Source organism: Euprymna scolopes, chromosome 15 (genome assembly GCF_053919585.1).
Source record: "Euprymna scolopes isolate OS-2025 chromosome 15, ASM5391958v1, whole genome shotgun sequence".
NCBI lineage: Eukaryota > Metazoa > Mollusca > Cephalopoda > Sepiida > Sepiolidae > Euprymna > Euprymna scolopes.
The window spans coordinates 99,138,187-99,153,186 of NC_136496.1; the positions used below are offsets into that span (position 1 = coordinate 99,138,187).

Genomic DNA, 15,000 nt, shown 5'->3' on the forward strand with positions numbered 1-15,000 from the left:
TGCATGTATGCAGTTTTATGTCATATATCAAGTTCATACATTATCAGAATTAGTTTTAGTAAATTTCACAAGAGTTTGTAAGAGGGTTCTAACAACCTTTGGAGATAAGTTGATGAATGTAGTTGAATTTTTATCCTTTCTTCAGAGTAATTATGCAGTAAACAGTATTATTATATATTTTAGAATACAAGAATTGATGCCCTATTTATAGGACATTGGAACCTAATGGGGTAATTTAATGTGGCTCATCGCTCCCATAACAGTTGCATTTCTTTTTAAATTTACAAAATAAAAATTTGGTTATTAATATTCAGAACAATGAAAATGTGGAGGAGGGGGGGGGGATAAGCATTATACATATCTACTTTCATTTCAATTACCCCCCCCCCCCCGCCAGAATTGAAATCAAAACAGTCTGGAGTGAAAACATAACACCATCTAGACCCTTCCATCTCTTTTCTTTTTTTTTTTTTTTTTTTTTTTTTTTTTTAATATTTGGATATTAACAGTTAATATCATTGAATGTACCTAAATAATGATCAATAAATATATAAATATTTAAAATATGCAGCGACAGTTCAATGGAAACGAATATAACTTTCAGTATTAAAAAAAAAAAAAAATGTCTCAGTCAACTTTACACCCAAGTGTTTAATGTGCAAAACGTCATAAAGCTGTTAAAAATTATAAGCAATAATTTAGAATAAACAGTACACCTTTTTATTAATTAGTTTATGCAATGAAATGATATTCCACTTGTAACGTTTGCTGAGGAACAGAACAGGATTAAATGAGATTCACATTCAAGAGAGAAAGTTACAAGTTGTGCACAAGAAAAAAAGAAAGATAATGTGTAGAAGGTAAGATGAAAGTATTACTCACATGAGCTGAAACGTTGCCACATATAAGGTAACGCTGAAATGCAGATTCTGCTTCTTCAAACTTAGGCTGCTGTAGCCAGACAGTATCATGAAGAAGTGGGTTAGTCATTCTGAAACAAAAACAAAAATTAAATGTAATTTGTAAAATATTCAAAGGTTATTTTGTTGATATTGAGATGGAAATTGAAATAAAAATTGCTACAAATGGAAGTTGAAAAGAAAATTGAATTTATGGATGTCCAAGTTTTCTGAAAGCTTTCAAATTTTGAGGATCAACCAATTAAAAAAAAAAAAAATAACTAAAATAAAATTAAAAAAACAAAAAAACAAAACAGTAAACATCCTAGTCTATTTTGTTTTTATAAAAAAGGTAAAAATAAAATTTTCTCCAATTAATCACTTTCTATAGATGAAACAATGTTTTTTTTTTAATTTACAATTCAATGAAAATCAATGTTGACAAATTCAAATGAAAAAGGAATTTTTAGCTTCAGCAAATGAAGCATGATGTCAGACAGATGAAAAGGCAGTTAGACCAGTTTTATTTTCTTAGTGCATAAACAAAGGAAACAAAGAAAATGATTAAAGTAAATAAAGTCTACATTTGAGAAAAAAAAACATTCCTTAAAGTTAAAAATAAGATTTTGTTTTAGGTTAATAATAATAATGAACCTTAAGAAAAGGTGCAGTTTCGTTGATACTAGGTAAAATAGAAAAACGCTTATTAGTGAAAGCTATTTGGATGTAAAGCTGCGCATGAGAAGCCAAGTGGGTGGAATGGAGAGTGAAAAAAGTGATAAAGCTAACTTTTCTACTTCACCAATAAATTAGCGAGGGAGGAAAAAGTAGCAGCAGCAATAAAAACTATTAGTTATTTCAGACCCCAGAGATAAAACCTATCGGTTATATTTTAGCAAATAAGATGGAGAAAGGAAATCAGAAAAAGATGCAAGAACTTTTATGATAGGAAACATTACAGCAAAAAAGTGAAATAGAAAGAAAAGGGGCAAAGTGAAATAGAAAGAAAAGGGGCAAAGTGAAATAGAAAGAAAAGGGGCAAAGTGAAATAGAAAGAAAAGGGGCAAAGTGAAATAGAAAGAAAAGGGGCAGAGTGAAATAGAAAGAAAAGGGGCAGAGTGAAATAGAAAGAAAAGGGGCAAAGTGAAATAGAAAGAAAAGGGGCAAAGTGAAATAGAAAGAAAGGGGCAAAGTGAAATAGAAAGAAAAGGGGCAAAGTGAAATAGAAAGAAAAGGGGCAAAGTGAAATAGAAAGAAAAGGGGCAAAGTGAAATAGAAAGAAAAGGGGCAAAGTGAAATAGAAAGAAAAGGGGCAAAGTGAAATAGAAAGAAAAGGGGCAAAGTGAAATAGAAAGAAAAGGGGCAAAGTGAAATAGAAAGAAAAGGGGCAAAGTGAAATAGAAAGAAAAGGGGCAAAGTGAAATAGAAAGAAAAGGGGCAAAGTGAAATAGAAAGAAAAGGGGCAAAGTGAAATAGAAAGAAAAGGGGCAAAGTGAAATAGAAAGAAAAGGGGCAAAGTGAAATAGAAAGAAAAGGGGCAAAGTGAAATAGAAAGAAAAGGGGCAAAGTGAAATAGAAAGAAAAGGGGCAAAGTGAAATAGAAAGAAAAGGGGCAAAGTGAAATAGAAAGAAAAGGGGCAAAGTGAAATAGAAAGAAAAGGGGCAAAGTGAAAGAAAAAAAAAAGGTAAATATACATGCATAATCACATTTTGGACAAATATGAAAAAAAAAGCCTCAAGAAGGGATGGTTTTTAGCCCTAAAAGTCCCTGGGGGGATGCAAACCATAATTTGCCAGGGTCAACGATACTGAATGTATATTTGAAACAATTGCCTTCACATTTTGGCCAAGTTTCAGTGAAATCTAATGGACGAATAAAAAGTTATGGTGCCCATTTTTTTATGGGTGATTTTCGAAGAAAACACTGGATCTCTGAGGCAGAGACATTAACCTAAATATTGTTAAAAAAACAAAACAAACAAAAAAAAAAAACTATGTAACCAGATAAATTGTCTGGCATCATAGTGTAAGGGATTAACATGCTGAACTGATGTAGATAAGGTCCGGGTCTGAATCCTAACAGTCAAGCTATGCTGAAGAGGGGTAGGGCCCCCGAAACACACATTACGTAGATTACTGTTTTTAAAAAATAAATATATACACACACACACGCATTTATATATATATATATATATATACACACACACATACATACATAAATATATATAGAAAGAGGTTTGTGTTTACTATAACATTTTTACACAAATATAAATCATGTAGAATATCTGCATGAATATTACACGTAATAGTTAACTAAAGATGATCATCTTATATATATAAAAGCGAAAATGTGTGTATGTATGTTTTTTTTTTGTTTTATTTTTTTTAATTTTTCTTCCTTTGAAGATTGTAATGCCGGGTATGGGGCAGCCAAACCAGCTGCCAACATTGCCCCGCTTTTTTATTGAAACCAACCGAGAGCTCTTTTTAGTATCCTCGCTGTTCCCTTAAGTGCAATTGTCTGAATCTCTTTTGCACTTGGTTCACCAGGAATATTAGTTAGGTAGGACTTCAGGTTCTTCTTCATAAGTCCTGTGGCACCTATGATAACTGGTATGATCGATATCTCCTTTAGGTTCCAGTTTCTTTTCATATCATACATGAGACCTTGGTATTTGGTCTGTTTCTCTCTTTCAGCTCTGTTAAGACCGCCATCATTAGGAACACTCACTTCAATCAAGGTGTGTCTGCTAAAAACTTTCGACAGACACAACAAAAATTCACAAACTTGGTCTCATATGAAAGCCCCACCTTCCGGTCGACAAATATCGAAAAATTGGCCCAAAGTGACCATCAGAAGTGCGTCAACTGATCGATTTTCTGCAGGGAGGGCCCCCCAAAAAGTGACATTTTAATGTTAAACATTACATATTTTTAAATCGATTTATAACTTCCCCAAAAAATACGGCTGCCAACTCTTCTACATAAAGTATACACGCGGCCATTTATTTTGGGTCAACTTGTATTTAAAACCAGCTGAGTCATGTCACGTGATCTTGACCTCAGCAAGCTCTAATGGCAGTCTTAATTTACAATTTAAAAATGTTATCCGTAAAAAAAAAATTAAAGCTAAACTATGAACTTCTACGCTATGGCAACGTTACCAAAGTTATTACCACATTCAAAATAGGTAGATACGATAGTTAAATGAAAAATAACAAGACAAACATGTGAAGTAAAAAAAAAAAATACGCTTACAAAAAATATTAACAAAGTTTTTAAAAATAAAAACAGCCAGATGCCATTTTCCAGTCTTTATAGTAAGGAAGACGAAGTGAGTGAGAGAGAGAGAGACGCAACCAGAGAGAGAGAGAGAGAGAGAGAGAGAGAGAGAGAGAGTGAGAGAGACGCAAACAGAGAGAGAGAGTGAGAGAGACGCAAACAGAGAGAGAGAGAGTGAGAGAGACGCAAACAGAGAGAGAGAGAGAGAGAGTGAGAGAGACGCAAACAGAGAGAGAGAGAGAGAGAGAGTGAGAGAGACGCAAACAGAGAGAGAGAGAGAGAGAGAGAGAGAGAGAGAGAGAGAGATGTTTAGACAGAAAACGAGAAAAACGTTAACTTTTTCACCCCGAAATCGACAGGGGGGAGGGTCAATGCATGCGTCAGATGACGTCATGACCTGATTTACTTTAAATAGTTGATAAACCGAACAAACTTTATATACACCGCTTTAGCGCAGGTAGTTAAGGCCTTGGTTCATTATCTAAACGGTTTGGTTTCGAATCGTGGTGTGAGATGTCTTTTTTTTTTTTTTTTTCGATTTTTTAAATTTAAATATTGAACTCTGTATTATTTAAGCCATTTTTCACGTTACGTTCGTTCGTTTTTCTGTTTTAATCGTTTGTTTGCCGAACGTTATTTTTTTTGGTGTTTACCCCCCCCCCTTAATTAAAACGTTTTCTTTTCTTACTTCGCTTATAACAATGCTTACATCGTCATCGTCGTAACGCTCGACGACTTTCAAACATCTTTCACTTCTGGCTGGCCGATTTTATTTTCAAACTTCGCCTCAGGGGTTCGGCTTCGATCCTAACCGCCCCCCCCCCCGGCTTCTTTTTTATTTAACACCACACACCCCTACAAACACCCGGGCAACGCCGGGTACCCCTCGCTAGTCTCATAAGAAAACCAAAAAAACTTAAAGGGAATTAAAATGAATGTTTAAAAGAATATGCAAATTAGCTAGGTCTTTTACAGATGAATGCAATTCCTAGATCCATATATAACAGTTGTATTTTCTTTTTAAGTAGAAAAAAAAGGGGGTTTTAATATGAATATCAATACACAAAAAAATTTATCGGAGTATGTATTTAATGCAAAAATAAACATAAATTTAACCATATTCAACCACCAATTAGACATAAAGCACTCATTCCAAGTGAATAGGCTATAACTTTCGGAATGGAAACTGGAAACAGCACTAACCCTCTGTGGGTTTAACCGGCTTCCTCAAAAGGAGGAAGTTCCATGGGAGTATGAAATTCACAAGCAGTCCCCTGTCACATGTATATCCCCGTTAGGGGAGATGACGACGTTGGGATTTTGCAACTTTTGCAGAGAGGTGTCGAGATCCTCCTACATACAGTGCCTAGCATTCCTAAATTGGTCACCCATCTAGTACTGACCAGGCTCAACATTGCTTAACTTTGGTGATCTTACGAGAACCGGTGTGTCAACGTGATTATGCCATACAGTTATAACTTTTGCAGGTTTTTATTAGGCTAAAATGTCTAGTTTATTTATATAATATTGTGTCACATCCAGTCCTCATTGAGGAGGTAGTTAATAGCCTCTACAGGTAATGAATTCAGTAAGCCCCAGCTATTGATAATCCCACTACAAGTGTTGCATTATTTTTCAATGACAAATCATATATACTCAGCTCTACCTATCCTTTGAAATTTCAAATACTTTTTTTTGGTATATTAACTCTAAGATTTATAAATAACAGAGTCAGAGGGGCCAAAAGCAGTAAACTGGCCGATAGAGAGCATTCTTGGCCCTTCAAACATTGGTACAACTTTAATGAAAATCTTTTAATGGGGGAAAAAATTGATTTTCAAGAGTTAGAAAGTTTCTCATCTTAACTGGAATTTGCTTCATGTTTTATCTGAAAATTTTATCAGTTACTTACAGATGTACTTCTAATTTTAGAATTTGAAAAAGTCATGTAATGTCTTAATCACAAAGTAATTTATCTAATTCTAGATTATAGATACAAGTAATTGACTAAACAAGATTATATATATACTAGCAGATGTACCTGGTATTGCCCAGTATTAAACATAATATTAAACTAAATAAATAAAAATAAAAAAAAATAAAAATACATTTGAGCTCAGACCGAAACTAAAACCTAAAAACAGCAAGTACAGTAACTATTAGGCCAGCTTATATTATTTAAGAAGTGTTTTCAAACCTACTGATTCTTAACATAAGGAAGTGGTCATGTGAATGATTTATGCACAATTGTGAAACAAATTCTTAGGGTTAATATTAGACAAAAGACTCGCATTCATCCCTCATATTAAACACTTAAAAAATAAATGCAACAAAACTCTGGAGATTTGTTTTTTTTTTTGTTTGTTTTTTTAAATAATTAAATTATAATTACAAATGCCAGTTATGGTGAAATGTTTTTTTGAGCTTTATAATTTTTCCTTCATAATAATTGATCAGTCAAGCTTTGAATTTTTCCTAATACTTGTTAAAAGTAAAAAAACTGCTTTTTTTTCTATTTTTATGCCCAACAAATTTTTGGAATTATATTTCTCAGTTTTAATATCACTTTTAGTCAGTTTTTAATTTCATGACTAAAATCCTTTTTCCTTTCTAATTAATAATAATAGGGCTAACCAACAGCATATTCTTTTCATTGTTTTTACTCTTGAGTATATATCCAACACAGTTTGATACAATCAACCGCAGATCGCATCACTCTACATAAAAACACAAGATATCAATGAGAGGGTTTTGTTGCATTTATTCTTTAAGTGTTTAACGTGAGGGATGAATGTGAGTCTTTTGTCTAATATTAACCCTAAGAATTTATGTTCGTCGACAACAGGAATTTGGGTATCATTTAGTTTTAAGAGAGGATCTGGGTGCAGTTTTCTAAGCTGACAAAAGTGCATGCATTTAGTCTTATTAGTGGAAAACTTAAATCCGTTTTCGGTTCTCCATTTTTTTTAATTTGTCGATGCATGGTTGGAGTTGACACTCAATTATATGGATATGTCTTGAGCTATAGGCAATTAAAAAATCTACATATAGTGAGCAATCCACACCTTGGTTTATGCATTTAATGATATCGTTAATCTTTAGATTGAACAATGTTAGACAAAATACTTCCCTGTGGTACTCCCATTTCCTGTTCCTTAATATCAGAGAGGCATGTTCCTACACAGACATTAAATAATCTATTGTTGATAAAGTTGTTGATGAAGATAGGTAGTCTTCCTTTCAGTCCGGCTTCTTTGAGATCTTTCATGACACCATACCGCCCAGTGGTATCATAAGCCTTTTCCAGATCAAAGAATATAGCAGTCATATGCTTTTTTTGTATAAATGCATTTCTGATAAAGGTTTCCAGTCGTGGTCTGTGGTCTGTAGTGCTCAGTTGTTTTCGGAAACTGCATTGAAGGTTGGTTAATATTTTATTTGTTTCAAGAAACCACATTAGTCTGGTGTTTATCATTCTCTCCATCGTCTTGCACACACACAGCTTGTTAGAGCTATGGGGCGATAATTAGAGGGGCCAGATGCACCCTTCCCTGGTTTTGGTATGGGAATGACTGGTTTGTTTCCATATAGCTGGAAGGTTGCCATTGATCCAGATGTCATTAAGAATGGAAAGTAAGTACTTAAATGGTTGATCTGGTAGTTGGTTCAGGAATTCATATGTTATCTCATCTGGTCCTTCAGCCGTGTTACTGGCTTTTTTTAATGAATCCTTCAGTTCTTGAATGGTAAAAAGTTTATTATAAACTTCTTCATTATTACTTTTAAAGTGTACGTTGTTTTTTTTCTGATTCATGTTTAATAGACTGGAATTTTTTATTGTAATTTTTGAATGATGAATTATTTGCAATAGTGTCTGCAAGCATGTTGGCTATGTCCTTTTTTTTTCGGTTATTTTTTTTATACAGAGGTGGTTGAGAGGAGAACTTGTGTTTTTTCCTGATATTTTTTCATATCATTTTCCATATGGTTTTGTCTTTGGTGTTATTGTTGATTTGGGACACAAAGTTTTTCCATGATTCACATTTGGCTTCTTTTATTGTTCGCTGTGCTTTAGCTCTGCATATTTTGAAGTTGTTTAAATTCTGAGTAGTTGGTCAGTTGTTGAATGTTCTTAATGCAGTACATCGTAGCCTGATAGCCTTTTTGCAATCATCAATAAACCAGGGCCGATTATACTTGATTGATACCTTTGTTTTCGGTATGCATTCCTCAGCTATTGAGATGATGGTATCTGTAAAGTGAGTGATTGGGTTTTTCGCATGTTTTCCAGGTAAGAGTTTGTGTTCGCATAATGATTTGAATTTATTCCAGTTACCTTTTTTAAGGTTCCAACGAGGAAGGAATTTTTTAGTTTGTTTCAGGACCAAAGTGGTCTAATATTATTGGGAAGTGGTCGCTCCCACAAGTGTCCTCATGCACTGTCCAGTTGTAATCCATAAAAATACTAGGATCACTTATAGAGAGGTCAATTGCTATGTATGAGTTTGTAGCAGAGTGAATAAAGGTTGGTTTTTTGTTATTATATATGCATAGGTTGTTGATAATATTTTCTATAATGATTCCTTTTCTGAACAGACATGTGTCTGAACATCCCCCCCAACTAACATTATGACTGTTAAAGTCACCTAATAGTATGAAGGGCAAGGAAGTTGGTTGATAAGTTTTTCTATCAGTTTCATCTATAGGGTCGTTTGGGGGTAGATAGATGGAGCAGATTGTAACTGTTCTATGTAGGGTGGTTGTGGTGGCAATTGCCTGTAAATTAGTTTGTAGATTTATTTGGCTTTGTACTGTGTTTTTGTTGATGAGAATGGATGTTCCTCCAGAAGCTCTATTTGAATTATTTGTTGTGTGGTTAAATTCAGTGAAGTTACGGAGATTGATAGTTTCAGATGGTTTTAAAAAAGTCGCTTGTAGGCATATTATAGTAGAGCAGAGATTGGATATTAGTAGAAGTAATTCATTCTTGTTGGCTTTTATACCTCTGCAATTTCATTGGATTATTTTGTTGGCCATAGTTTAGTTTTATGTTTTTGATTTCCTTTTATTTTATTAAAAATAACAGTGGTTGTTTTCTACTATTTGATTATGGGAGTTCGGAGGCTCTGTCATCTGTTTCCATTATTTCCAAGGATTTAAATTTGTTCTGATCTGTAGTTCTGGTTTCTGACGTGGAGCGAGATCTGTCATTTTTGGGTTTTTCAATTATTTTCTGTTTGATTGGTGTGAGATTTGATTTTTTTTCTTTGCGGAGGGTACTAGATGATTGTTCTTTTGGTTTTGGGATGTTTTCAGTTTGTGTGGGTTTTTTGTTAGAGGATTGTGTTTGATTTTTGGGATCTGGTGGGATTTTACTTTCAACTGTTTAGTAGTTATTTTCAAGTACAGCTTCAGTTGACAGCAGTTGCTATAAGGTGGCCCTCAATGCCTCAACTAGTTCTTGAAGTGATTTTATAAGGGTAGAGATTTCCTTTAGTTCAATGTTTTCTATTGTTTTTAATTGATTTTTGGTTGCACCTGCGTATGATCTAGTTGGTTCTGTTGTGGTGGCTGTTTCAATAATTTTTGTAGCTTCGGTAAAACTTATGTTTTTGGTATATTTTAGTTTATTTTTTTTCCTTTGATCCAGTTTTGGCAGAGCGATGAGTATGCTGGATGGTTCTCACCAGTTTTGGCATTTTATATTTCTTTGGCATTCTGTTTCCTGGTGTTCATTTCTGCTACATTTTGGCCATACTGTTTTCCTGGTGCAGTATTCTTTGAAGTGGCCAAATTTTTGGCAGTTCAGGCAGCGAAGTGGTTTGGGGATATATGTTTCTACTTTAATGTTAATATATCCAATCTTGAGTTCAGTTGGTGAGGTGGGAATATTGAAAGTTAATATGTATGTGTTGGTGGTTATTGTTTGTTCGTCTCTTTATTCTAATTCTTTTAGTATCTATAACTTTTGTTTTTTTTAGGTTTGTTTTTATTTCTTCTAGAGAGCAGGTGTTTAATTCTGGACATCTGATGACTCCCTTTGAAGTGTTAAGGGTTTTGTGAGGGTAGGCTTTGATGTTTATATCATGGAACTTTATCCATGTTAAAATTTCTTCGGCACTACTTTTAGTAGATACTTGTATGAGTAAAGTTCCATTTTTTAATTTGTTTTGTGTTCAGATTTTATTTGATAATTTTTTCGATTATGAATGGGGACATTTTAGTTATTTATGTGTTATCTTGCGATTCCAAGATTATATACTCCGGAAAGTTCGTGTTTTCATCTTTATCACTTTCTGGATGGGGTCTTTTAATTTTTTTGGAAGCCATAGAATATTTTTTGTTTTTTTTCATCATCCTTGCTCCTCACCCTCCTTGGAGCCCTAAATTGGGAGATGGTTGGAGGGAAATCCATTCGCCCAAGCATCTCAGGGATTGGCCCTTACCATCACCTTCTAATGATAGTATGTATGTGTTTTTTTGGGTTTTTTTATAAGTGTAATGTGTTTGTATTTCTCTTTTTGTGGGGGTTTACTATTATTAAGGACTGTCATGACTAGCCGGTTGATCGGGTCGAGCCTGCCCAACCGCCCGTCTAGCCGAAGTAAGGGCCAAAGTGGAGTGTTGCTAACTCACGGCCACTTGGTTCCGAGGTCATGAGGTGCTCAGCCACCAGGATCCCATTCTAAAGCATTACGGGTCGCCACCTACGGCCAACAGGTGGCCCCATTGAGGGACTTTTTTTCTTTTTTTAAAAAAAAACAAAAAAAAAAAAAACGCTAAAATATGCATACTTTTAAATCTTTAAAAATAGATTAAAAATTTTATTTTAGAATGTGTAAACTTTCCATGTACCAGTACATAAAGAATGCTTTAAAGAATCGATACAAAAAAAAAAAAAAAATAAAAATTAGGGTGTGAAAATTATAAGTATTAATTGTATCTGCATATTACAGATTTACAAAAAGTTGTTATCTCCCTTTTTGAAAATTAACTTATAACTATGAAGACATGGATTTCCGTAGATGATGGTTGTGATATCCAACGAGTTGCATCGACCCAGAGGGTTACCCTTTTAAGAGCCACCAAATTCTAATGAAAGCCTTTGTCAACTTGATTTATGCAATAAAGAGTTGGGGAAAATACAGTATGATCTAGTTTATGGAAAAAGTGTGGCTTATTGGTTATTATTAGGGCTATAACAACAGCATATTCTTTTTCTTGTTTTTATTCTCAGGTATATATCCATTGATATCTTGTGTTTTTATGTAGAGTGATGCGATCTGCGGTTGATTAATTGTGTCGGTGTTGGATATATACTCGAGTAAAAACAATGAAAAGAATATGCTATTGGTTAGTCCTAGTTATTATTAATTAGAAAGGAAAAAGGATTTTAATCACGATATTAAAAAATGACTAAAAGTGATATTAAAACTGAGAAATATAATTCCAAAAATTTGTTGGGTTTAAAAATAGAAAAAAAAAAGCATTTTTTTTTTTTACTTTTAACAAGTATTAGGAAAAATTTAAAGCTTGACTGATCAATTATTATGAAGGAAAAATTACAAAGCTCAAAAAAACATTTCACCATAACTGGCATTTGTAATTATAATTTATTAAAAAAAAAAAAAAAAAATGTCTTTGCCTGTCTAGTTACATTAAAATTCATGAAAATGCTTAAATATTTAGATGTGACTGGGTTCCCATACCTAAAATCCAATATGGCGGCGGTAAGCACATGGTTCCTGAAATGTACGAGATAGTGCTAAATAATTGAATTATTTAAATTTATTTAAATATAAGGTAATTATATTTTAATATTATTGCATATTCTTAGAGCCAATCATAGTAAATTTTATTTAGACACAAAAAAGTTAGTTTAATTGATTTGAAAACCTTAAAAAATGTTTTTTTTACATTGGGCAAGAACTGGATCAAACATATCTTTTTGAAAAATTTTAAACTCAAAATTCTATTAAAAATTATAGAAAAGTATTATATTATTCTGCTTTTAACATAATAAACTTCAGGGTTTTATCTTTTAGGTAAAACCAGAATTTGTTCAGAAATAATGGATTTTAATAAGCTTTAGAAAAAGCAGTTTTTGATCAATTGGCGGTCACTAATGATTACGCTTGAGTTTATAAGAAAGAAAAATGATTTTTACATTGCGTCTGATGCAATATAACATCATAGTTAGGTCCAAGTCATTGTATGAAGTTGAATTGGTTTCCTTGATTCAAAAAACATGACCTAGTTGTGAAGAAGTTGACATGTTTGTTCTAGCAACAAAATTCAGTGGAAATGCTGTCACTTTAAAAGGATTACTTGAAAATCAGGTTTTGAATAAATGGGGTCCATCAGTCTGGAAAGACAACTAATCTAAGACAGGAGTTGATATAGGAGGGTCAAACAGCTTTGGCTACATTGCCAACAATGTTATTAAATATGCAAATAAATTTTCTGTGCATTTGAAGTATTAATTATAATGATTTTATATTTAAACTATATCATTTATTTTACTGCAGGAATATATAATTAAACTGAGCAAGGTCGCAGGCTAAAGTTTGCTGACCCCTGATCTAAGAAGACTACATTGATCTCAAACCCTTGCTGCCACACCTATGAAAATTTGGAGCCAAAGTCCAAGGCAGAAAGTAATGTCTTGGTAACTTCTGCAAGGTCACTGGAATCAAGCATGTCGGCACTACTTTCCCAACAACTTTTTAAGTGACGTGGAGAAGGATGGGTGGGTTTGCTTTATGGTAACAACTGGCCAACCATACTTACTGAAACTGTTCTCTGAATGAAACTCTAGTCTTGTAAGACCGAAGGGTGCCGATAGAAGTCAGTCTTTATCTAATACTTAATCTAAATTATTGCTAAGCTGTCACATACTAAATCATTTTCAAAAAGTTGATACACAAATGCAAACAATGCTCGTCATTAAGGAGATTATAATGTTCAATGGAAATATATAAAAAAGAAAAATGTTTATTTTTGATATACATATTACATAATTATAGATATATGTATATAATTATCATCAAAGAGTAACTCTTTAACACAGTAATACTTATCAAGATAAGAAAAGCTCAATGCTATTAAGAGCAAACAATAATATTAAACGAAAGATGAATAAAAGTTATAACTTTATTATATCAGAACAATAAGGAAAAGTTAAGAAAATTAAGAAAAAACATCTTTAGGCCATGGCATTTTTAAGCTAAATGTTTCTCATCAGAAGAGAAAGGCCAGAATTATACAAAAATGCAAATACAGAAAAAAAAAAACTGGCTTCCTTCATTCTCATTTCATATCTAAATGTCATGAAGCCAGTTTTGTCTACATTTGCATTTTGTATAATTCTGACCCTTCTCTTCTGATGAGAAGGCATTTAGCTCCAAAATGTCATGGTCTAATGAGTTTTTTTTTAATTTTCCCCTTATTGTTCTGATAATACAAAGTTATAGATAACTTCTTCATCTTTCATTTCATATATATATATATATATATATATATATATATATATATATATATATATATATATAACTTATTCATCTTTCATTTTATATATATATATATATATATAACTTATTCATCTTTCATTTCATATATACATATACATATATATATATATATATATATAACTTATTCATCTTTCATTTCATATATACATATATATAACTTATTCATCTTTCATTTCATATATACATATATATATATAACTTATTCATCTTTCATTTCATATATACATATATATATAACTTATTCATCTTTCATTTCATATATATATATATATATATAACTTGTTCATCTTTCATTTCATATATATATATATATATATAACTTATTCATCTTTCATTTCATATATATATATATAACTTATTCATCTTTCATTTCATATATATATATAACTTATTCATCTTTCATTTCATATATATATATATAACTTATTCATCTTTCATTTCATATATATATATATAACTTATTCATCTTTCATTTCATATATACACATATATACATATATAACTTATTCATCTTTCATTTCATATATACATATATATATATAACTTATTCATCTTTCATTTCATATATACATATATATATATAACTTATTCATCTTTCATTTCATATATACATATATAACTTATTCATCTTTCATTTCATATATACATATATATATATATATATATATATAACTTATTCATCTTTCATTTCATATATATATAACTTATTCATCTTTCATTTCATATATATATATAACTTATTCATTTTTCATTTCATATATACATATATATATATAACTTATTCATCTTTCATTTCATATATATATATATATATATATATATATATAACTTATTCATCTTTCATTTCATATATACATATATATATATAACTTATTCATCTTTCATTTCATATATACATATATATATATATAACTTATTCATCTTTCATTTCATATATACATATATATATATATATAACCTTTATTCTTCATCTTTCATTTCATATATAACCTTTATTCTTCATCTTTCATTTCATATATATATATATATAACTTATTCATCTTTCATTTCATATATATATAACCTTTATTCTTCATCTTTCATTTCATATATATATATATAACTTATTCATCTTTCATTTCATATATATATAACTTATTCTTCATCTTTCATATCATATATATATATAACTTATTCTTCATCTTTCATTTCATATATATATATCACTTATTCTTCATCTTTCATATCATATATATATATAACTTATTCTTCATCTTTCATATATATATATATATAACTTATTCTTCACC

The 15,000-nt window shown here is 31.4% G+C and overlaps 1 protein-coding gene across 1 annotated transcript in view; it reads right to left on the reverse strand.

Annotated features, from left to right (window-relative positions):
* The window catches only part of LOC145294029 (elongation factor 1-delta-like), a 46,642-nt gene extending 34,702 nt beyond the window's left edge, over positions 1-11,940 (reverse strand). Inside the window, exons 1-2 of the mRNA XM_080141011.1 lie at positions 11,891-11,940; positions 883-991 (exon numbers count right to left, since the gene is read on the reverse strand). Coding sequence (XP_079997137.1) covers positions 883-990 — 108 coding nt within the window. The 5' untranslated portion in view covers position 991; positions 11,891-11,940. The remainder of the gene's footprint in view (positions 1-882; positions 992-11,890) is intronic.
* Positions 11,941-15,000: the final 3,060 nt, after the last annotated feature.